At 48.2% G+C, this 24689-nt stretch overlaps 1 protein-coding gene across 49 annotated transcripts in view; it reads right to left on the bottom strand.

Moving 5' to 3' along the window:
- MAP4K4 (mitogen-activated protein kinase kinase kinase kinase 4) overlaps positions 1-24689 on the bottom strand; it is a 173801-nt gene that overhangs the window by 79611 nt on the left and 69501 nt on the right. For 30 of the 49 annotated variants that reach the window (XM_059079475.2, XM_067007083.1, XM_059079452.2 and 27 more), the window contains one exon: positions 13966-14022. In XM_059079475.2, coding sequence (XP_058935458.1) covers positions 13966-14022 — 57 coding nt within the window. Of the gene's footprint in view, positions 1-13965; positions 14023-14463; positions 14485-15154; positions 15424-24689 lie in introns of those variants that run through there. The other 19 variants (XM_067007074.1, XM_067007077.1, XM_067007073.1 and 16 more) reach the window with 2 other exon arrangements.

The following is a 24689-nucleotide window of genomic DNA, read 5'->3' on the forward strand; positions in this document are numbered from 1 at the left end:
TACTTCCCCAAACCAGCATAGAGACGTGTCGTGTTAGGTGAAAGAAGGTAGGGGAAACGAGAGAGGGAAAAACCCGCTGGCACTGGGCGAGCAGCATCACCCGGCACCACCCCCACCATTCGGAAGAGTCAGGACCGCGTGCACGGGGACATCATTCAGAGTGTCAGGTCCACATTTACCACATCATCGAAACAGTCAGGTCCCCGAGCACGGCATCGTATGTGACAGTCGAGTCCAGTCCGGCCCCTGCTCTCGCAAAGGTCCAGAGAGACACTGCTGCTGACCTCGTGATCCCAAATTTTAACCTCCTCTCTCTCAAGGGTCTTCTTTTCCTTCCCCCTTTTGAACAAAACCATCTCTGCAGTTATTTTCCAAATAAACTGTTTTCTTCTTTCTAAACTACTTAAGGAGAAACAATGACGACAGGGGTCTTCTTTAGTTCTAGCCTCAGGCAAAAACACATCCAGCCTCTCCAGTGAGTGAACAAAAGTGAGAGGAGCCTAGATGTTTCCTTGAAATGAAACCACAACAAGGAGAGTGCCAGCTCATTCCTGGTATAAACACCTTCTCTCTCTCACTCACAGGAGAAGTGGTCACCCAGGGGCCCACGGAAGGGGACTCGTCCTCAGGAAACACCACATGACCACACAGCCCCTCGACCAGACCTAACAGTTACGGCTGTTCCTGCTGCCCTAAGGCTACAACAAAACGCCCCACCAAAGGCTTTGCTGTGTGTTGTCTTAAAACACCCTTGTCATCGGAAAGGAGACAGAGCAACCGCTGAGAGAGTCTCCTGTGTAGGTCTGGGAGGGGCCGTGGCTGGATCAGGGGGAGGGGGAGGGGGACTGGACGGGGCAGCGGGGGCAAGAACTCGGGCTGGCCTGGAACCCCACTGGTCAGGGGCCGTATCTCCCCGTCCGCATGCCACCCCAAACCTCTATCCCTGAAGCGGGGAGGGGAGGACCCCTGCCAAGATCGCAGGGTCAGCAGAGAAATGACCAGCGGCTCAAAGAGGATGAACAGTCAGCAGAGGTGTGACATGGAGAGCCCTCAAGGGTGCTGGGTAAGAGCTCTGTGCTGAGGGCCTGTCACGGCAGGGAGACTCAAAGCCAAGGGGGATGGAGTTCAGAGAGAGGTTCCCACAGAGCACTTGATCCCTGGTCATCGGAAGTTAGCGACACCGACTTTTCTCTTGACTCTTGCAGTTAAGCAGATAAAATTAAACCAGAAAAGAAATATTTAATCATGCCCCCAACACAAGAAGTTGAGAAGCGAAAAGTCCGTTTTCCCTATAATGTGCACCTGAGCGTCTCTTATCCGTTCAAGGAGAACTTCCTCCACCAGGTCAATGTCCTTGTTTCCGTAGCAATTCAGCTCAGCACCTGCTACATGCAAGAGGGCACAAGGCTACTCCGCCAACTCCACACCCCCGGGGGGAGACTGTTCTCCTGGAAGCTGGTGTGACGTCGCAGAACACGAAGAGCAGAGAGAATAAGCCAACGCTCTCTACGTGCAGCTGTGTGAACGGCTCTCGCAAACGTAAGGTTAAGTCACAGAAGCAGACACAGCAGTACCTTACGGCTCCGTGCACATCAACCACCAACACAGCAAACATAATGGATCGCGTTAGAAGTCGGGAGGGTGGTTACTCTTGGGGGGAGCCGTGGTGACCGGAAGGGCCACCGGGAGCTCCTGGGCTGCCAGCTACGCTGTTTCTTGTCGATTCGTGAGTGGGGTGAGCTCAGTTTTCAGAAATGTCCTCGATTTGCCCTTTGTGCACTTTTCTGTAAGCATCTCATACTTCACACACACACACACACACACACACACACACACACACACACACAGAGGCAAGATTCACATGTGTAAGATTTTCTTACAGACTCACAAACTATGCTAACTTCTTATGAATTTCAAATATACAGAGGCAGAAAAAATGGCTCACAAACCCCCTTGTACCTCTAATCCGGAGTCAACAGTTACTGACGCGTGGCCCGGCCGTCCCCACTGGCCGCCACCGGCCACGACGATTTGGAGGCAAACTGGACACCGTCTGAGGGAAGCACTCACAGGCCTTCCCAACAGGCGCGGTGAGCGGTACGAGACGGGAAGGCAGCGGCCGCAGGACGCCAGGGCCCCCGCGCCCTGAGCAGAAGGCGGGCTCCCCCCGCGGAGCAAGGCTGCGGCTGCGGGCGGGGCGGGCTGCGGGGGAGACGAGGGGCTCACAGGGGGCCAGGCATCCCATGAAATGCTGCAGAGTCTGAGCCCCAGGCCCGAGGCTGCCGCCCCTGCAGAGGCCTGTGGGCAGAGCTGCGGCCTGCGCCGGCACCCGGAGCTTGGATTTGGGAGGGTTCCCACCAGCCCCTGGATTGAGAAGGGTGGCTCCCTGTTCCTGGGTTGCTGGAACAGACAATATGGCGTACGCTGAACACCTACTTCCTCGCAGGGAGTCTGAAATTTCAGGTACATGCCAGGCAGAGGGCGCTTACGTGACCGGCTGCAAATACAACTCCAGGCACCGCGTCTCTGAGGAGCTTCCCTGGCGGAGAGCACCGCACACGTGTTAGGACAGCTCACTGCTGGAGGGATGGTGTACCTGACTCCACTGCGGCAGCACTCCTGGAAGTCTGTGCACGGATCCCTTTGGACCTCATCCCGTGCGCCTCTTTGCCGACTTTGCTTTGTGTCCTTCCTTGGCTGTAAATCACAGCTGAGGGCACAGTTATAGACAGAGCCCTGTGAGTCCTTCTAGGGAATCATTAAGCCTGAAGATGGCCTTGAAGACCTCCAAGGCACAACTTTTTTAATAAGTTTGCTAGGAATGGAAGAAGGGAAGTATCAAGATTTTAAAATAAAATTTTGCATTTATAGCCCCCAAATTTAAAAAAAAAAAAAAAAAAAAGCCGGTGGGGAGGGAGGATGGGGTTGTTAAAGTACAGTGTCCGTATTTTCAAAAACAGCAATTCAGGTTGTACAACAATTGCTGGGTGTCTTCTTTAAATTCAACTATTTATTTTCCTTAGAAAAATGCCTTCGATTCATGAAGGGACAGGGAGGCTGCATCTGCCTGGAGAGGAGGGCTCATCAACGATTACAAAGAGTTCCTTTTCAGGGCGAGTTGTATTTTATCAAGAGATTAAGAACAGCTCCTTCTGGAGCAAAATTAATCTTTCCATTCCACCCTGCATCTGAGAAGAGTCTGCACTAAAAAGACTAAGTGTTTAGTAATTGTTTAAATGAATGAGTTAGTGCAACTTCATGAACAGCATTTAAAGACACGAAAACGAAAGCCCGCAAACCATGGTTGACATATGCCCCTTCCACTCCCAATGAACACAAACTGCCTCTGACCAAAACCATGAGTATTTTTTCTTATTTCCAGTACAAATGGAGGGTAATATTTTTTCCTTTTCTGATTTAATTTTTTTTTGTAAACCACAAAGCAACAGAAAAAATAAATACATATTAAAATAAGGGCTGTCTCTATTGTTATAAAAGGGTGTGTGTGTGTGTGTGTGTGTGTGTGTGTGTGTGTGTGTGTGTGTGTGTGTTTGTGTATCCCCCCCCCCCATCAACACTCGAAACACTTTGGAAATTCTCCTTTAAAATTGCCAGGAGCAGCAGACAGAAGCTGAGCACCACCCATATGTGATGCGCTCTGTCCAAAGCCTGGAAAGGCTACGAGAATCCTAAAGCAGTTAGCTCCCCACAGAGTTTATAACCCAGTACAGAATTAACGTAAGCATGCAACGATCGCGTGGAAACTGCCCTCCAGGTCGCCATTAAAACAGCCCTAGCAGACAGCTCACAGGGCCAGACAAAAGTGGTCACGAAGAACCAGACAGCGTGACTACACCAGGGGACAAAGAAGCCACCCGAGGCGGGAGCCTGCAGAGAGGACGGGATGGGCACAGAGGAGGAGGGCCCCCTGCAGAGGTCAGAGGACAGCCGCTCAGGAGGGCAGGTGTGTGCGTTAAAGCGTCTTCGGCAAAAGTGATGAGTTATATTGTTTTAATATCTTTAATGAGAAGGGAACAAAGAAACCCTCATTCACCATGTGAACATTATATGCTAGACACTTTACATCTATTATATAATTTTAATTCTGACAAAAGCCTGTGAAGTAGGAATTATTATTCCATTTTACAGGTAAGGAAGCTGAAGCTTTATTAAATTGAACTCCAGGCCCTAGTCTACCAAAGGTGTTAACACTGTCTTACAGTAAAAGCCAGGACGTTGACTATTAAATAAATACGGCCGACTTTCGATGAGGCTCATAAACTATAAATTCACTTTGAAAAATATTTATAGGCCTCAAACTTATGTTCACAGGAAAAAGGAGAAAAGTAAATACATCATTTTTATTAGTTCAGTGACCATTCTAAAAACAAAAGCCAGAAATGTACTCACTCTTTCTAACCACTGGTAATTTTAAGAGACTCCTTTGTTTTCTTTCCTAGAGGAATGTAGTTCAAGTGCGAAGAGCAGGTTTTACTATTATTTATTTATGACTAATGTGTAACACCTACGGTCATCTTTAATATTTTTTATTACAAAACATGAGAATGCTATAAAACACGGTCATACCTCCAAGAGTTCTCTGTTGCAACAATACATTACTAGAATTTTCTTGGACAATGAAACCAATACTGTACAACTATTACATGTTTCTCCAAGTGCCCACCAAAACCAGAACACCCCGTTCAATTCATCAAAGGTTTGAGTACCTGCAACTCACTGGGCATTGTGACTAGTTCCCTGGTGCTAGTTGGACCCCAAGTGCAGGACACAGAGCTGTGCCCCCAGGGTGAAGCAGGGGATGTCACGGTGCAATGAAAAGAAGATCGGGGTGCTATTCTGGCAGTGAGCTACGGAACTCTGGGCCGGTCAATCAATCACCTTCATGACATCGTGTTGTCATCTGGACATAAAAGGAAGGCTTTTCAATGTGAAAAACAAACAACATCTAAAGTATACAGCTCACCTAGCCTTAACCTTCCTCTACTTATTTACTTATGAAATAGACGAGAACAGGAGAATTTTCATATTTTGTTAAGTTCCCAGCTACATTCTTAAATTGGAAGAAATCAATCCCAAATAGAAACACATTCTATCCTTGACAAAAACAAAAAAAACTAATCCTTTACAAAATCTCACTGTCACATCCTCACCAGCAGAGTTACCTTTAAAACACATCCACAGGTACCTATTTGCTGAGCAGTTTGGCTTCCTTAACCCTAAGTTAACTTCATATTACTTTCAGAGAAAGAAGGATAGTGGAATTCAGAAGGAAGAGGAGTAAGTTTGGGGGAGGGACGGACTGGGAGTTTGCGATTAGCAGAGGCAAACTAGTCTACACAAGGGGGAGAAACAGCAGGGTCCTACTGTAGAGCACAGGGAACTACAGTCGATGGCCTGTGATAAACCATCATGGAAAAGAATGCGAAAAAGAATGTATATATGTATAACCGAGTCACTTTGCTGGACAGCGGAAATTGACACAACACTGTAAATCAATACTTCAAGAAAATTTAAATGTAAAATTAAAAAAAGAAGAGGAGCAAGCTTTATAGCCAGTCTGTTCTTGTGGCCCAAGTCCCACCTTTGTTACTCCATCTGCTGTAGATGCAGGGGAGAAGGACATCCATGAATTCTGGCCAAGCCTGTACCACACCCAATGCAACGCCTGGCACAAGTCCTTAAAAACTGTCAGTTCGCTTCATCCACTCTACACTTTATCACTGAAGATGAATTCTAGTATCCAGCGGACTTTTTAAAGAAGGAAGTCTTAGAAAAAGTACAAAACACACCCTAGCTCTTTTGTAAAAGGTCCATGCTTATTTGCTCTACACCAGGTGTTCTCAATGGGGTGACATCGCCCTCTAAGGGGATGAAAAGTGGTTCTAAGAGGTGCAGGAAAAAACCTACCACTTTTATGTATAAAGATACACGTACAGTACATGAGCAGATGTGTGCAAACTGTAAGTTTTCATTGGGGTGATTAGGGAAAAAAAAATCTTAGAAGTCTTCTTAGGGAGGTGATTGTGAAAATAACGGTGTGATTGGTGGGGACACAGGGGGACTACCGGTTCTCAAAATTACTGCCATATTTTTAAATTATAATAAATCAAAGCTTAATCAATTTCTAATTAACTTTAAGAACTTTTCAAGGACTTGCCTTATATCCATATTAAAATAATAAAAAGGTACAACTTGTGACCTTTATCTACTACAGGAAGGCTGAGGAAGGAAGCCAATCCAAATTAGGAAGCTGAACTCTAATATCAAGATCATTCAAATTAAGGGAGAAGTTTACTGGAGGTAAGAAAATGCCAGATAAAATTTAGCATCCCACAAACCTGTACATCACTTCTCTCTCAGCAGCTAAGAGAGAGAAGGTAGTTTGTTAAGGCAGGTAAGAAACAGAAGATAAGGAAAGAGTATTTGGAAGAGGGGCACACAGTCTGCCGCGGAAGCTGACACTGGGGCCCTGAGCGCTCCCCTGACGACGGGGCCAGTCCCGTGGCCAGCCTGCCGGAGCCACAGGAGGCCGGGGACCAGGAGCCAGGACCAAGCTGTAAGGCCCGCAGCATCTCCCTGGCCTCTGAGGACCAGGAGGAAGGGACAATGGGTCAGTCTACAGAGACCTCCCCCTCCCTCCCCTTTGCTCTCACTTCTGTCTAGACAAGAACAGCACGATCGGTACACCGGGCTCCCCCCCACCTGAACAGTGGTAAAGCTGTAGGCCTCCCAGGGCCCTGCTTTGTCACCGGGGTGAGCGGGTTTGCTCCTTCCCGCCTGAGCGGGAACGCCCCGGGAGCGAGCGCCTGTCGCCTCCTCCGTGGACCCAGCTCAGACGGCGCTCAAAGCCCACCAGAGCCCATCCGACGTGCCCTACACCGGGCCGCTTCTTCTGTGGCACCTGCCTCCCCAGCCGGAGCACGGGCAGAGGCTAGGTTTTACACAGCTCTCACTCTCCCATCTCTCGGAGCACGGTGCCAGGAGTAGGGAGGGCACCCACCCAAACCTGCCGACCAGGGTCCTGCACCCCCGTGGGCATCAGGCCCAGCATCTTCTCATCCTCCAAGGAATATGCCTCAAGTACCAATCACCAAGTCTTCGGCCGTTAGGACTGAAAGAGACAGTCTGCTCCGGCTGATCTGATGGGCAACAGCCGCCCATCCCACAGGGTCCAGATCATGTCAGGTCTATCAATAAGCCTACTGAGAGCCTGACACTTAAAACTGCTAATACTTTCAAAGGTCCTGTAAGGTGAGAAGCAGAGTTCTGAGTTCCAGTCCCTGAAATCCAACTCGCAATGTGCTCCTGAGCACGAAGGGTCAGTGTCTCTAAGCCGGGATCCTTCAACTTGCAGGTGTGAGGGGGCGGCTTCTTTCCTTATGGTCCATTAAAACAAAGGTTTTCAAACTTGAGGATGCTTCCAAATCCCCTAGTGGGCTTACTAAAACACAGAATTTGGGGCCCCAATCCAGCATTTCTGATGCAGGAGTCTGGGATGGAGCCCGAGACACCGCGTTTCTAACAAATTCCCAGGTGCACCTGCTGGGAGACCACACTTTGAGAATCTACCACTTTGACCCCATCCTACGCCACGAAGGCCTAGTGAAGGAAGGACCATGGGGCCAGTCCAGCCCAAAGACTGGACTGGGGGTAGTGATGGGCTACAGCGAAACATCAGCCCACAGAGCACCACTTCATCTCTGTCTGCCATAAAGCACTACATGTCGTCTGCCTCTGTTCTCTCTGCATCACCCCAAGAGGATGAGCCCTCCTTTGCCCAAAGCAATTATCAAACACAAATAAGGGCACGGAACTGCACGGCAGTATTGGGGTGTAAGGTGGTCCATCATCCACACGATCAAGCCTAAGCTCTGTAAAGTTATATTTTGAAATAGATGCCTTTTTATATAGTTTCGACTTGTGAAACATGTAAACGATTCACACATTCAAAAATTAAATCAAGAGAAAAAGGAAACCCTATAAATGAATTAAAATAGAAACTGAAGCTAGTAGCTACATATCAAATTGATAAACCAGGCAGAGAAATTAGTATTTCAAGTAACTTCTGAATATAGCACTCTGTAAATCCGTCACAGATATAGCCTAAGGACAAAAACAGCTTCAGAGAAATCAAACTTCACTCCATGCCTATTGATCAGTAGTAACACTGTTACTGTAATGCTGAAATGATTTTATGTTTATCAAAGGATAAAGCAAACAAATATATTATTTTATTAGGAACCAAGATTTTTCAGGCTAGGAGAAAAGAGAAAGAAATGTAAAATACACAAGATTTTAAAAATTAAGGAATAATTGATTTTGAAAAATATATTCCCAAGCTCTGTCTACGAAAAGGGCCTCTAGAAGCAGAAAACCTCATCCGCGATGAGCACACTTAGCATCCAGATATTGGTCTCTAAATGCATTTCCCACTGAAAGGAACTAAGGCTCCTCAGAGGAAGGGATCCAGATTCTGGAAGATGAGCCTCAAATATCTACTTGTGCCAAAAAACAAGGAAATACTCAAAAACTAATGGGGTCATATCAAAGGGCTGCAGAAGGCAGTCCTGAAAGAGCTCCCATGGCCGGATCTGGCACGATTTCATTAAATAATACTAAGGCAGCTGCAACTGATGGAAACACACTGAACAAATAAAACTGCCCATGCCTACAGCAGTATCTAAAACGAGAAAGGGTGGTAGTGGGCAAGAAAGGAAGCTCTTCTTTACAGACTGATGCAAGCTAACAAGCCTAGAAGACAGAATCTGAAAACCACCACCTTTGCAATCGTTAACTATTCACACAGCATCACCTGCAGATTACTTCCCAGTGCAGAGCTGAGGGCGCCCCTCGGCGGCGGGAAACTCTGCGGTCACCTCCTCCATCAAGAGGTCAAACTGGCTTCACTAAGACTGGGACAGTCAGGATGGACATGCCCCCTGAGGTCACGCAATGGGAAGAGCCTAAAGCCACCAATGAGGTGTTCTTGCCAAAAAATTCTTATTCTGTGTCTCATCAAGCCTCGACCTAATTTCCAGTTTACAGGAAATGCAGGAGGAGGAACAAGTTAAAACACAACATGAGGAAACTATCAGACAAATCCAGAATGTGGGGTGTTTTACCAAACAATTGGCTGAGATCTTCCAAAAGTCGATTTCTCTTAAAAAAAAAAAAAAAAGAGTAGGAGGGACATGGAGATGCAGAGGAACTGATCTAGAGCAAAAGTGACTTAAGAGATAAGCTAACCGTTCTGTGTGTGTGTGTGTATATATATATATATATATATATATATATATGTACCTCATGTTCTCTACCCAGTTATCGTCGATGGATATATATATAAAATGGAATATTACTCAACCATAAAAAAGAATGGACTAATGCCATTTGCAGCAATGTGGAAGAACACAGAGCCTGAGTGAAGTCAGAGAAAAACAAATATCATATGATATCACGCCTATGTGGAATCTAAAAAAACAGTACAAATAAACTTATTCACAAAACAGAAACAGACTCACAGACATAGAAAACAAACTTATGGTTACCAAAGAGGATAATGGGGGGGTGGGGTAGAGGATGATAAATTAGGTGTGGGGGGTTGACATAAACACACTGCTATATATAAAACAGGGGAACAACGAGGACCTCCTGCAGAGCACAGGGAACTGCACTCAGTATCTTGGAATAACCTATAATGGAAAAGAACCTGAAAAGGAATATACATATATATATGTATGTGTACGTATAACTGAATCACTTTGCTGTTCACTTAAAACTAACACAACACTGTAAATTAACTATGCTTCAATTTTTTTTTTAAAAAAGAGAGAAGATAACCAAATGTAACGCATAAACCTCCACCGGACTACGACTGGGAAAAAATGGTTAGAAAACCTTTCTCGCCACAGCTGAGGATATTGAAATTGACAGCATTAGGTGGCAATCTGAAATCATGCACCCTCTCAGGTGGCATTATGATTATGACTGCATTTTAAGGGAAGCGTGCTCAAGTACTGACAAGTGAAGCATCCTGGTATCACAGCAATGCGCGTGTACCAAACACACAAATGAAATGTTCAGTTGCTGAATCTCGCGAAGGGTAGAGAATGTCCATTTTCTGAACAGTTCTGTAATTATGAACATTTTCATAATAAAAAGTTGGGTGAGGATTATTAAAATAAAAACACAAAATTCAATTCTCAGAAACAAATCCTAAAGAGTTTATGGACCTCGAGTTGAGAATTACTGATCTAGATAATTTTTTTTTTAACCTTCCAGAGTGTTAAATAGAAACACTGTAATACCCCAACTGCAAGAAACAAACTCTCAGTCCCTTATGCATGATGGGAATAATACACGTTGACACTGAGACACAAAGGTTGAAACGAAGGGGCTATATCAAGAGTTCAAACAACCAACTCAAGGATCCCTCAAAACGCGTCACACCACACATGCATGTGCATGTCAGACTGGGGAAATCTGAGTAAGCTCTGTGGACCGTATCAGTGCCGACTCTCTGCGGCTGCCTTGGTTCTAAGCCACGCAGGCAGACATATCTGCCATGATCTAACACAGGAGTCCTGGTCAAATCCTTAGCTGGCTTTGTTCTGTGCAGGACTGCAGTCGTGACACTGTATTATAGTTATACAAGATGTTACCCCTGGGGGAAAACGGGGTGCAGGGTACAAGGAGCTTCCCTGTACACTTTCCTGCAAATTCTTGTGAATCTATAATTATCTAAAAAACAAAAACAACACATTATAGATCTCACGTCCTGGTCTTGTCCAGTTTGAACACGTCCTTCAACCCTTCCCACCACCAATCGGATAAATGACACGCTTTCTTTAAAAAGAACCCTTCAAAATCCTAAAGAAAATCGATTCTTAAAATAGTGCAAGCCCAAGAAGAAACATAAAGACATTTGTCCATCTCGAGCAAATAAATGCCTCCTTTCCAGACCCCTCAGTTTCCCAGGCAGCCCCTGGCTCCTCACCCCAGGATGAAACGTGAATTTTCGGTCTGCTTTGTTTTCCAGGGTCACATAATCGAGCGCAGCAGGTGACGCGGACTTGGGGCAGCGAGCCTGGAGTGTGTTTATTCAGAGCTGCTGACAGCTGACAGCGGGGGGGCAAGAGCAGCCGGGCCACCTCCCCCCCCACACCTGCTCTCCTCTGGCCTTCGGAACCCGAGGAACAACCAGTGGCCTGGTAACTGCCTCTCAGTTTCACCTAAGGAAGGGGCTCAGCCAGCAGGGCGAGTCTGTGACGTTTCCTAAGGATAAGCGTCCACACCTTTTCGCTCCTGCGATGAAACCCAGTCGGGTCTGAAACCACGCAGGACCCCGCTCTCAGCCACAGAACCCTCTACAACAGCCCCTCCTGCTGGAGCTGCAACAAGCAACATGAGCCGCAAACTCTCCCTCCTGCCGGCCTGCTCCCCCGTCCCACACCGGCCGATGCCCTCAACTTTTGTTTGTTTGTTTGTTTTTAACATCTTTATTGGAGTATAATTGCTTTACAATGGTGTGTTAGTTTCTGCTTTACAACAAAGTGAATCAGTTATACATATACATAGGTTCCCATATCTCTTCCCTCTTGCGTCTCCCTCCCAACCCTCCCTATCCCACCCCTCTAGGTGGTCACAAAGCACAGAGCTGATCTCCCTGTGCCATGCGGCTGCTTCCCACTAGCTATCTATTTTACACTTGGTAGTGTATATATGTCCACGCCACTCTTTCACATCGTCACCGCTTACCCTTCCCCCCTCCCCTCAACTTTGCAAGAAGAGCCGAGAGGCAGGCCCTTGATGTGGAGTGGGCGAGGCCTGCTCTCCAGGGGCCCAGCTGCACAAGCCCTCCACCCGCAATCACACTTGCTCAGGTGCTGAGTGTGCCCCAAGCTACAGCACCGAGGTCACTCTGTAGAGAGGTCACTGCGTGAAAACAGCACACAAGAAACAGTACTGAGGCCAACACAGTAAATGGTTGATTGGGTTTGTATTTCGTTCTGAAGACTCAACATCTATCTGGTTTTCATTTTACCTGAACACGGGGCTTCTGCATAATTATTTTTAAAGGAATCTTGAAAATGCACTTGGTCCATCACCGCCTGACTTTTTCAGGCAACGAAACACCTCTTGTATGCAGCTCACCAAAAGTGTCTATTACACACACCGGTACGTGTTTTACAGCCGTGCTTGCAGAGAGATGATGGTGAGGAAACGCACCAGGGCACCGACACTGATGGCTCTAAGTAGGGGAGAATGAGGAAATAACGTGCCTTTTTACCTTCCTATGTTGCACACTTTTTTTTTTAAAGCAATGATCATACGTTGCACAGGACATCCACAGAGCTGACGAGCTCACTTCGATGCCCTTGGAGATGTCAGCAGCGTGTCAGCCAGGGCAGCATGGGTTGAAGCCAGCCAGGAAAGAACCTCGACTCTCAGGGCTGGCAAATGCGTCATAGAATTCCCAAAGATTACGTTTAAGATGGTACCCCAAGCCTGGCAGTGACCGAGTCAGGAGGGTGGGGTAACTGTCAGACGATGCAGAGGCCCCAGCTACACCACCAGCCGCCTGCACGGAGGCGTGAACAGAGGCCCGGTGGGAAGGGGCCCGATCGGTCCACGCGCAGGGCACTTCACCAATAACCGACTGTGGTATTTAAATCACAGGAAGTCAGAACTGGCGGCTCCTTCACTGCTCTGTAACCTTAAAATTAACATTTAACTGGAAAGAATCCAACAGGATCACTAGAAATCGCCCAGGAGGTTACAAGAATCTTCTGGCCAGCCAAGCAATGGTACTTTTCCATCATTCAAAAAAGACAGAGAAAAGAGAGCAGTCACCTCATAAAATGTCACATCTTCAAATATCTGCATAAGGTTCTACTAGTTGCCCCGTGGTCCAGAGACAGCGTTTCTAATTCTTACTAAAACAATATGCATATGCTGGCGAAGAGCAGGTTACTAGAGACCGAGGGGAGAAGAAGGTGGAGAAGGAGCCCCTGTAGATGTTCAACTGCACACCTGAGACCAGTTTAGCCATTTCTGTCCCTCAATGGACCCCAGGCTTAGGAGATGAGGGCTTGATTTAAAGGCATCCCAAATCCTCATGGTTTCTGGTTAACTCACTCTAGAATCTGTGATATATGATGTAAATCTTATTCATAATTAGGCAAGCTAGAAGCAATCATGAGCGGATAGTTTCAGATGAAAATAATTTAAAGTAAGATGGATTTGGCTCATCATAACCCATGGCTATTTTTTTTTAATTAAATGTGGACTCATGAGTATAGGTACACGCACACACGCAGGCTCACACACACTTACCTTTCATTAGAGTTAATTTCTCCTCTTTCCCATCTAAAGCTACACAGTAAATCCTCATGTGACCATTTCAAGGACTATTTTTTGCTACTAAATTTTGCCAACAATCTGCTCAGCATTCTAGCAGATGTTTCTGTTTTCAAACCTCTGGGAACTTGGCTGTATCTGTTTTCCTTCCCCATGTTAAAAATAAAAGAAACGGCCCAAATGTGGCCCTAATACCCCAGAGAAGCTTTTCCCACCCACCAACCTCAACCTCCCTACTCAGGTGACCTCTGTGATCCCTTCTCAAATCTTTTCTTTTCCATTAGAGAAGATGTTTCCAATTATGGTCCATTATATTGTCAAGGATGACATCACTCAGCTGTGTGTTTTTTTTTTAAAAAAAGAGAACGAAAAAGCTACTGATTCTTAGTTACTTGGGACCCATCTGCAACAACCTCAGCCAGCTCATGTGCTGGCCCTTCTGAACCCACGGTGTCACATGAGTGCAATTTGCTTAAGATCGATTCTCCAAACACAACAATTCCTTTTAAATGGTGGGCTGGAGAGACAGGGGGATCCCTATTTTTTTATCTAACGATTTCTTCAAAAACACTTGTGACCCAAGCTTACCTCAGTAACATCCATAACTTTGATGGCTGCCAGCTGACCTGTTTTAACATGTCGACCCTGAAAAACAGAAAAAAGAGAGAGAATGGGCACGGCTGTTCGGCACAGTCACTAGTACAGAACGGCTGAAGTTTCGACAAGTCACCTCTTCTGTACTTTTTCCCCAAAAGCGATGATGAGAGAGCCCCACGCTCTCCAAGAGAACAGTATGGTTCTGCTGGTGTGTACGACTCGTGAACCGCGCTTAATAAACCAAACGATTAGGAGAACAAAGGAGTTTTGATAAAGAATCAATTCCCTGTCTTTCCCGGGGCTTCATTCACGTGTCATTACTTCTCAATCCGAGCGACTTAAAGAATGTTTCCTTCCATACATCAGGTTGACCAGCCTTCCCTTCTCAGCATTCCACATGAAGGAAATGACCAAAACAGTCTGGATATTATTTATTGCCAAAAACGGGTAACAGTCCTTTTCTGCTTGCACTCCCCCAATACCCATTACGTGATTTTACAAGAGTTACACTGAGAGTCTTCTTCGAGGCTTTCCTGTGATCCCCATGCAGGGAGGCTGGAGCATAATCACTCGGAATAAAGGGGGTACACAAAGCGATGGGGGCACAGAGAGAGCGCGGTCTCACGGCTGTGTCGTAATTCCCAGTCTACGCCAGGAGCATTACGGACAAGGCTGGTGTGGCTCCCCCGTCCCCTCCCCCCCCCCCCCACGAGGAGCGAGGGACTTAACCCCTCCCCGTCGTGCAGCGCCCTGCTGGGCACCTCTCAGGGCGGCGACGGGAGCTGCCCTGACATCGTGAGCAGCGGCTCCTCGGGGGCCCTGTGGACACGCTCCCGCTGCGCAAGCGGGAACCAGAAGGCGTGTCCCCCGTGTCTCCGGGAGCCGGCCTCGCTCGTGGCCTCGGGATGGAAAGAGCTGTGAACTTTAGAACCTGAAACCTGAGGAAAGCTCTCCACTTATTCTGCAAAGCTTGGGCAGGGACTCGAATTACAACTTGGACAAAACAGTTCCACGAAAATGACACTGAATTACAACTCTCTCTCAACTCTCTGTGGTCCCAGCGGGATGGGGTCCAGCGCCGGCCCAGGAGCTCACCAAGCAGGGTCGGGCGACAGCCTAGACACGGAAAGCAGGACAAATAAAGCCCACGGGCCTGGCACCTCGTTCCAGCATCACCCACCTGCAGGGCCCCCGTCCTCGGGCTCACAAGGGTGGCCCCATCCCGGCCTCCAGTCAGACACGTGAAGAAGCTCTGCCTCTGCAGCAAGCGGTGCAGGGGCCCACGCGGGCCGGTCCCAGGAGCCCTGCCTGCTGCCTGGTCACCGGCCCCAATGCCAGTCCCCGAATGCCCTTCCAGCCACCCGGCCTCCCCAGGCCCTCGTGCCCACATCATGCTCCCCTGCACGCCCAGAGCCCAGGGCACAGCCTGCACCGCGGCTCTGCTCACAGCTGGGTGACTCACAGTCCTGAGAGGAACGCCACCCTGTCTGCCGGCCCCCGCTCGGCACGTGACGCGGCCCAAGGAACGGCCCCACCGTGGAGGCGGCGGCGGCAGGGGGACCAACCCTGTGTCAGGAAACAGCCGTCCGCTCGCGGCACCCGGGCCCACGGGTCCGACTCGGACGGCCACGGTTTACTTACTCCCTGTCAGTCCAACAGCCAGCGCCCGTGGACGCGTCCACCTCTGACCCGCTCGTTTCGAGTTTCCACCCGCGGGTTCCGGGCTCTGGAGGCTCACCCTCCGGAGCGCGGTGCCCGAGCCGTGCTCACACGGACACACGGCGCCGATGACCCCCTGCAGCTGCAGGACAGAGCGCCCGGCCCAGCTCGGGCACCACGGCGGCGCCCCCCCCAGGCATCCCCTCCACTCGGGGGCCTCCGTCCCCTGTCGGCGGGGTGACAGCGCCGTCTACAGCACAGGGGTGTCAGTAAGAACAACCGAGGGGCAAAGGACGGCACGTGGCACAGAGTCCAGCGCAACCCTGGTGATAACACGTGGCCGCACCCGTCTCCCTCCACCCGTGACAGGAGATGGAGTTCCTGGCGCGGATTCGAGCGACCAGGTGACTGGGATGGGAACACAGCCCCGAAGCCAAGGGACAGCTTCCGAGAGTCCAAGAGGAAAGAGGAGGACTTAAGCGGACAAGGTAGCAACCCTTCAGGCCTTGCCACGGAAGGGACACGAAGACCAGCTCCTTCACCCCCGGTCCGCCCTCACCTCTGCAAGCAAATGCCCGCCACTCTTCCCGCAGCGGGGCCACGTCCAGATGACCAGAGCAGCCTCCTCGCAGACGGGGCCAAGCGGTGTAAGGCAACGTCCAGAGAGAGGTCCAGCTCCCCGGCTCTTCAAGAGGGCCGGCGGTGGGACAGAAGCGTGCCGGTGGGCTGCGGAGGAAGGAGGGCCTCCGGAGCTTCCGACCCTCGGGAAAACCCGCAGGCCGACAGAAAAACCTCCCCAGACGCTTCTACGTTAGAGGCATCTGCCTTTCCTCCCTCGACGCCTGAACTCAGAGCCACCGTGCATTCTGCAGCCTCGGCGAGTGTGACCCTGGTGTGAAAGCTGAGGGTCGTGGGTTCTCTCTATCTGTTCCCGTAGAATGAGACTCCCTCGCCGAGGGAGGATGGAATTGGGAGCTAACAACAAACCGTTACTTTTGTGTTGAAGGACAGCCCACGCAAAGGCAGCAGCCTTCCCTCACATTCACTCACACACACCAGGGCTTTCAGAAGAATTAGGTCCATTTGAGTTTAAATTTGAATCAGGAAACGAAGAATTCTGCTTCCCTCCCAAGAATCAACACAACATGCTGGAAGAAACGAATGTGGGACTGGGCAGCCTTGGACTCTCATTCTTCTGCTACCTCAACGGCTGTTAATTTCCCTGGAAGAGCTGCTTAACTCCTACAAGCTTCCTAAGGCCCCTGTGGGATCCAGTGTGCTAAGGGACCTAGGGCCCCTTCTAGAGTAAGGCAGGCTATACGTAAAGTGCACGGCGCCTCCACCCAGACATCACCCCTGGCACGCAGGGCGCAGCCGGGGGGTGGTCTTCCTCTCCCCGCAACCAGAGAGCCACGCTGATTCCCTGACCCTGCCCCCTAGCTCCCCCTGCAACTATCTCAAACCCAGTCAATGTCGGCCCGTTTCTATTTCCAAAAGCCTGGCCAATACAGTGGGGTGCTAAAATAATGCACTTCTCTCATTTTTTTTTTAAAAGAAGAAAAAAAGAAAATCTCCAAATGTGAAACTAACAGAAGTCATAACCTATGTGCTGAGTTGGGCCATCTTTTGTGTCAAGGAACCAAAAGGGCCAACAAAATCGCCTGAGGAGGAAAGCTCCAGCCGGACGCACCGCGTGTTAAGATGTGTGTGATCACGTGCAAAGGGACAGACTTCGTGGCACCTGATTCCTTTCTGGTCTTTAAATGAGGAAAACGCACGCACGTTTCTCTTTTTAGAAGGAAACCTCAAATTACCCTCAGCAGGTGTCCAAGCTGAGCAAAATGCCCTAACTGTCAACTCTCCCGCATGTTTCTGAGTCGAAAGTGCCACCCTGCATTTGCAAATACGTATTTCATTTATGACACAAGTTCCAAGAAGGAAAAGAAAGGAAAACACACGCCACCACATGGTTTTAAGATGCGGGCGCTGTGGCAGCCTGTCTGTCTGCCTCTAATGAAGTCCGTCTGTCAGCCACAGAGAGGAGCCAACGGCAGAAGGAACAGCATTCAAGGGAAGCTTTTAAATCCCAAGAGAAAAAGATGGTGAGGTTCCTATCTTCCTAATTTTCCACTATCGCCAAGTACTAGGAAGCTACCTCACGCCACATAATCTTTACCTAGAACCCCAATAACTCCACTAAAATACATGTGATGAGTAAGTGTTCTCGCTGGGACGGTACTCGTGATCGTTTGAAATGACTGAACACAACTTCTATGTTTACTTTTTCACGCAGAAGAAGTCTAAAGAAGTCTAAAATTTAAGGTACCCTTTCTGTACTCTTGCATTATTTCGGTGATATTTATGTTTCTTCCTTTAGGCACCCAAACCTTCCTATCCCTGACCCAGAGAAACAAGAAAGGAACTAGTAAACCTTTTCTATCTTAACTCTTTCAATTAGCAAAACAAAGCATTTAAGCCCTTTATCTCTGACTGAAATTGTGAACTCCTTAAAAAAATGTTTTTTCCAGAAAACAACTGAGAAGGGAGAAATCTTTTGCGGAAGAGTTCAGTGGTACGTTCTTATTGCCCCTAAAACTTAAAATATGCCCAATATTGGCCCTGAAAGAATAACTATTTTTGATATTTTGTAGTGCTTAAAAGTCTAGGTTAGGGAAACTGAAATTCAGACCCAGCAGTTATCATGGTGTCTAACTGGTTTGCAAATATTAATTTCATTTTCTTCTGGCCAGGGATCATGATTCATCTTTTCTTACTACAGTTCTTGGAACTTCCTTTGTTCCACAAATATTTGTTGAATAACTGGTACGTTGCAAGCACTTTGCCGGACCGAAAAAAAAAAAAACCCATGCTCCCTGGGAGGCAAATATTCCGGGGTCTCACCCACAAGAGGAAACGCAGGCAGGAAAGTCGGAGAAGGGGATCTCTGGAGTCTGTGACACTGAGCGGTAGGTAAACACCCCTTAAGGATGACAGGTATTTTCTTGCCTCCACAAGCCTGAACTTGTGTGTGTGTGCACTCACAGCCTGAACTCCAGCAAGGACCCCTGGAGACAGGCCGTGAGGACAGGACACGGGGCACCAGGGTGTCCCCACTCTTGGGACATTTAGTGAACAAAGAGTTTTGTGTGCGTTATCCTTTACTCCTCACACAACCCAGCATGGGTACCGTTATCCCCATTTTACAGATGGAAAAAGTGAGGCTTGGAGAGGATTAAGTTAACTGGCTCAGGACTCACACGCAGACCTGTTCCCTACACCAGGCTGTGGACCTTCAGAGAGAAAGGACCGCAAGAGTCCTATTGAACCAACTTCCAGAGGGGCTGCCAAGGCTAGTGTGCTACAGCTTAACTACCTTAAGTGCTTATAATCAAACGTGGCAATGCAGTGGCCAATAATAAAAACTGATTTTCAATCCCTGGCCTTTCTCTCTCATGAGAAATCAGCAGAAGACAATGAAAGAACATCCTGAAAGAATTCTCCAGGGAATCTGAAGGTATGTGAGCAGTATTGGAGATCAGAATGCTTTTGGCTCTCTGCTGAGTTTAATCTGAAAGAAAACTTTTCAGATTAGCTGCCTGAAATTGGCTTTCTATTTGCTTACGAGCAAAGCCCATCAACGCCAACCTCAGTAAGCAGAGGGCGGGCTGCACTTAACCAGTGGCCGGGACACGCCCCACACCTGGTGAAGGGAGAGCCCACCGCCCCTGCCTTCAGGGCGCTGGTGACGGAAGGCTGCAAAACAGTCCACGAGAAGGAGCGTTACATGGTGACAGAAAAACACTACTCTGTAGCAGGAACACTCAGGAAACAGGACAGGGTGAAGCCAACGGCTCTGGGTGACGTGAAGTGCCTTTAAAGGTATAGTCAGAAAGACATCACTGTGAGGGCCGCAGGGGGTCTGCAAGGACTGCCTGGTAGCCCCAGAGATTTCAGGGGGCAGGAGGTGGACCCCTTGAGATCTGAACTGGAAAGCATCCTCACCAAATCCCAGAAAGGGATACGTGTGCAGGCATGGCCAGGCCAGGGCAAGGGAGGAACCCAATGATCCAGACCCAAACGTGAGACTTCTGTAAGTGGAGTGCAGGAGTCCATGACTTTTTAGTCCCGTCTCTAGTGATTCTTATGCATTCTGAATTTTGAAAATCGCTTCTCCACGCTTGTATGAGAAAGCCCAAATTCAAGTTCTCATATCTTTTCTGGACTACATAGTATTTGTTACCATAAAGATATGCACTCATTGTCTTAGCTGGGGTTTTGTTGTGAGAAGGTCAGACTCGTAACAAACATGTTCTAACAAATGTCAATTACCTGTGTCACAAAAACATATAACTATGTTCTGAAATGTCCAAAAGCTTAAAGAACAGGCAAGCCTAGTTCATCAAAATGGATGATTTTACAGATGAGAAAGTAAACCCAGAGAGCTAAAAGGGGACCATTTAGTGGCTCAGCCAAATCTGGTCTGTCAATTCTCTCCTCAGATGTCTCACTCACATCACTGACAGTTTAACTTAAAAACTCCAGTGGAGAGGGGAAATGACAGAGCACAAAGGATTTTTAAGGCCGTGAAAATGCTCCATACAATATTATAATGATAGGGCTTCCCTGGTGGCGCAGTGGTTGAGAGTCCGCCTGCCGATGCAGGGGACACGGGTTCGTGCCCCGGTCCGGGAAGATCCCACGTGCCGCGGAGCGGCTGGGCCCGTGAGCCGTGGCCGCTGAGCCTGCGCGTCCGGAGCCTGTGCTCCGCAACGGGAGAGGCCACAGCAGTGAGAGGCCCGCATACCGCAAAAAATATATATATATATTATAATGATGGATTTATGTCATCATATATTGTCCAAACTCACAGAATGTACAACACCGAGAGTGAACTCTAATGTAAAGCGAATGATTACGATGTGTCAATGCAGGTTCATCAGTTTTAACACCTGTACCATTGGGGGGAGGGGTGCCAATAATGGGGGAGGGTTACGCAAATGTGGGAACAGGGCTGTATAGGAAATCTGTACCTTCCTCTCAATTGTGTTGTGAACCTAAAACTGCTCTTTACAAATTAAGTCTTTTTTTTTTTAATTTTTGGGTCTTCGTTTCTGTGCGAGGGCTTTCTCTGGTTGCAGCGAGCGGGGGCCACTCTTCATTGCGGTGCGCGGGCCTCTCACTGTCGCGGGCTCTCCCATTGCAGAGCACAGGCTCCGGATGCACAGGCTCAGTAGTTGTGTGCTCAAGGGCTTAGTTGCTCCGCGGCATGTGGGCTCCTCCCGGACCAGGGCTCGAACCCATGTCCCCTGCTTTGGCAGGCAGGTTCTCAACCACTGCGCCACCAGGGAAGCCCACAAATTAAGTCTTTAAAAAATGTTTTAATTCCAATTATAACTCCCGCTTATATGTCCTTGTTTTAAAGGGCAAACATGAAAGCAACCCGACCATGTGAGGGATGGCATGAGCTCAGCACCAGGCGATGCACTGACCACTTTCTAAGGCTCCACGTCCATCCACCCCAAAGGCAAAGCCCAGCTTATCTGGTCCTGCACTGGAAGCCCCAAGACCACAGACCCCACTCATGAGTGTTCTTTTCCAGAAAGCGTCTGCAAAAAAATCCAAACCGCAGCCAGAGGGAGAGGGTGTGTTACCCAGACAGCACCCCCACGAGCCATGTAAGCTAAGGAACCAGGTAATTAACGTGGGAGGGAGGGAGACGGCTTAGAGTACTTGGGAAGGAACTCAGGCTCCTAACCACCTCCTGACACCAGAGTAGGAATAAGGGTGACAGGATACGCCAGTGACACACACTTTCTGATCACACTCCTCATCCAAAGCCCAGACCCAGTGTGAGGCAGGCACTTTATCCTTGTAACTACTATTTATTATTATAATCAAGATCTGTTCATCTGCTTCCCCCTCCGTCCCATGTTCGGGGCTGGGGATGAGCAGGAAGAGAGAGAAAGCACAGGAATACGTAAGTGTCATGAGATCAAGACTCGTGATTTAGTAAGAGAACCACGCTTCTACTCCCTGAAGTGTTTAAAACTAAGACCTCCATGGAGAATTCTGCCTTTCTTAGGTTGGAGCTGCCTCACCCTACAACAACACTCCCTCTAAAGAAATTTATGCCTCAGTAGCAGAGAATGTGCAGACTTTTAACTTCTACGAAGAATGAAACAGCCAAAACCAACAGCAGGGTAAGACCCCCACTACCCAGAGCCCACCCCCAATGAACGAGTCTTTTCTGTTGCACAGCTGAGCTTAGCAGGTAGTAAAAGTGAAATAATTTATGCAACACATCTTTTTTTTTCCTTTAAGAGACCAATCTGGATGGTCTGGAAATCTTTCTAAAGCCTGAAACCTTGAGGACATTAAAGATGCTTTTCTTAACGGCTCAGGGAAAACATTATAAACATCAATTACCATCCTGTCCTTGCAATTAAGTGACAGCCACAGGGACTATTACGTCAGGCAGCAACATTCCGACTCCAGCAAAGAAAGGGCCCAGTCATCTGGGCTCTGCATGCCTGTTCTGTCACTTTCGCTTGTGTTCTAGAACAGATATGGGGGGGTGGGGGGTGGGGGGTAGGCTGACCAGACAGCGAGCGAAGTTCCAGTTAGGTGAGCGATCACTGCAGCAAACGCCCCCTCCTGTTGCAAAGTGGAGACAACCTGGATGGGCACGTGAATGAAAGGGCCCGAGGAAGAGGCACTAACTACCATGAGCGCTTAGGAGTCATTCCCTCAAAGTGTGTGCGTGCGTGTGTGCGCGTGCGTGCGTGTGTGCGCGTATGCGTGCGCACGTGCGTGCGCGCCTGGGCAGTGGGTGGGCAGCTGCTTTATAAAGACACCTGGTGCAGCTGCGTTAAAAGACACTGCCCCTTCCAAGGAAGGAACAGCCCTGCGGTGCAGCACAGGTGCGAGCCAGTGTCTGAGCTATGGCGGCAAGTGTGAGGAATTACGTTGTAAGAGGGAGACCAGCAAATTAAAAAGCACCAATAGTAAAGGGCCCACAAACACAAGGAAGGACAAAAACTTAGCATATCCATTCTCACACTGATAGTGAAAGAAAAGGCACTGGCAAGTCTTCATATCAAAGCATCGAAAACAATGGAGATCTTGGATTCTGCAAGCATCTATTGCTAACATTTATTACACACTTGCAATTGCCTTTTCCGCTACTCACCAGAAAAACCCAACTGACTTCCGATTGAGCAATTTTAGTTTAAAATAACAAAAGAAGGTTTAACAGCAAGAAAAAACCTCCAAACCCTTTACTAGAGGTAAACCTATGTATGAAGCTATTCTTCTACCTTAGCCACTAAATAAGGCACCATATGCCACAGCTGAGCAGTCAAATCTGGCAACGCTAGACCTGAAACCAACAATGTGATGCGGACAAGATAAATTCAAATACTGTCCTCCTGAAGGTGACGTGATTCAGCACCGGATAAAAGAAAACTGACCAAGGGAGACACACACACGACCCACGAAACACACACTACCTACTTAACGGGCTCTCACAGCAAGAGCTGCACATAAAATACATTCTTTTCATATTTGCTGACTATCTGAACCTACTAAAAATAATGAGTTCACCTTTCTCTTCTATGTTATCAATATTCTTATGATTAAAACTTCCGTTAATACTTTTCAAAGAGAAAAATAAAAAACTATTTTTTTCATTAGTTCCTTTGTATCACATATTAAGATGTGTAAATACTGCATAATGGTGCCCAAAGCAGGCATTGGAGTCAGGAGCCCGGGAGGGAAGCCCCACTCACTCCGGCGCACACCAAGGGTTACCTCGGGCCAGTTCCTCAGCCTTTTCTGGACACCGCTGTCTTCCTCTGTAATACAGGGGTAGGGGCTTCCCTGGTGGCACAGTGGTTGAGAGTCCGCCTGCCGATGCAGGGGACGCGGGTTCGTGCCCCGGTCCGGGAGGATCCCACGTGCCGCGGAGCGGCTGGGCCCGTGAGCCGTGGCCGCTGCGCCTGCGCGTCCGGAGCCTGCGCTCCGCAACGGGAGAGGCCACAGCGGTGAGAGGCCCGCGTACCGCAAATAAATAAATAAATAAGAACCACAGGTCGCTAGATGTTTCCCTCCAATGTGAGATACCTTCCAGGGGGGAAAAGATAAACCCAGTTATACAGACTCTACCACAAAATACTAAATGTATTTATTCGTTCAGACTTCAAACAAAATATATAACCAGAATTTTTCTCTTGAGACACATACAAATTAATAGCACTTGATATATATGTATATCAAGTATGTATACACATATAAAATTAGATATTGATATATTTTCTTACTCACTTCAAGTCACATACCACGTCCCATTACTTTAATTATTGCAAGAGTAACGATCCATGTTTATCTATAATATAATTCTCAGTCTGAACTCCTCTCTCTTCAGCCTTCCCTCAGCAACATGCAGGATGACCACAGTCCCCTATTTCAAACTAGGGAATCCTGTCTTTACTTTTTTTATACAGTTTTAATTCTTGAATTGCTCAAATGAGGAGGTAAGAATCAGGGAAAGGAGCTGGGCCGCATGTCGGACCAGCTGGGTTAGCGCGTGTTACACCAAAACATAACCGACGGGGGCTGAACGGCCCCAACAAGGGTGAGGCCAGAGCAGACACAGCGCCAGGGTTCCAGGAGGAAGCGTACGCAAGACGGTGAACTTTTAATGAGAAGTCTGCTCATCACAGTGGCTGACCATTTACCCAGAACAAAAGACGAGGCACAGGGTTCTGTGTGCCACCTTCTTCCTCTTCCCACGGCTACTCCCCTCCCACTTCAAGAAGTTTGCCTACATTTCTCCCCGTGACTTCACAATACGCTCAATGTTTAGAACTATAACCACAGAGTAATTTCAATACTGAAATATCACTTAAGGCATCATTAAGGCACTCAAACTGGGCTCTTCTCATTGGCTTAGAGTAAAAGGTGAAAAGTTTCAGACACCAGCCGAAAGGCAAGAGGTTAATGAAGTGCTGCGAGGGGTCCTGTTCCCTTCTGGGCTCCTGACCCGCCCACCGCCGTTC

This window comes from Kogia breviceps, chromosome 11, assembly GCF_026419965.1.
Source record: "Kogia breviceps isolate mKogBre1 chromosome 11, mKogBre1 haplotype 1, whole genome shotgun sequence".
In the NCBI taxonomy this organism is placed as follows: Eukaryota; Metazoa; Chordata; class Mammalia; order Artiodactyla; family Physeteridae; genus Kogia; species Kogia breviceps.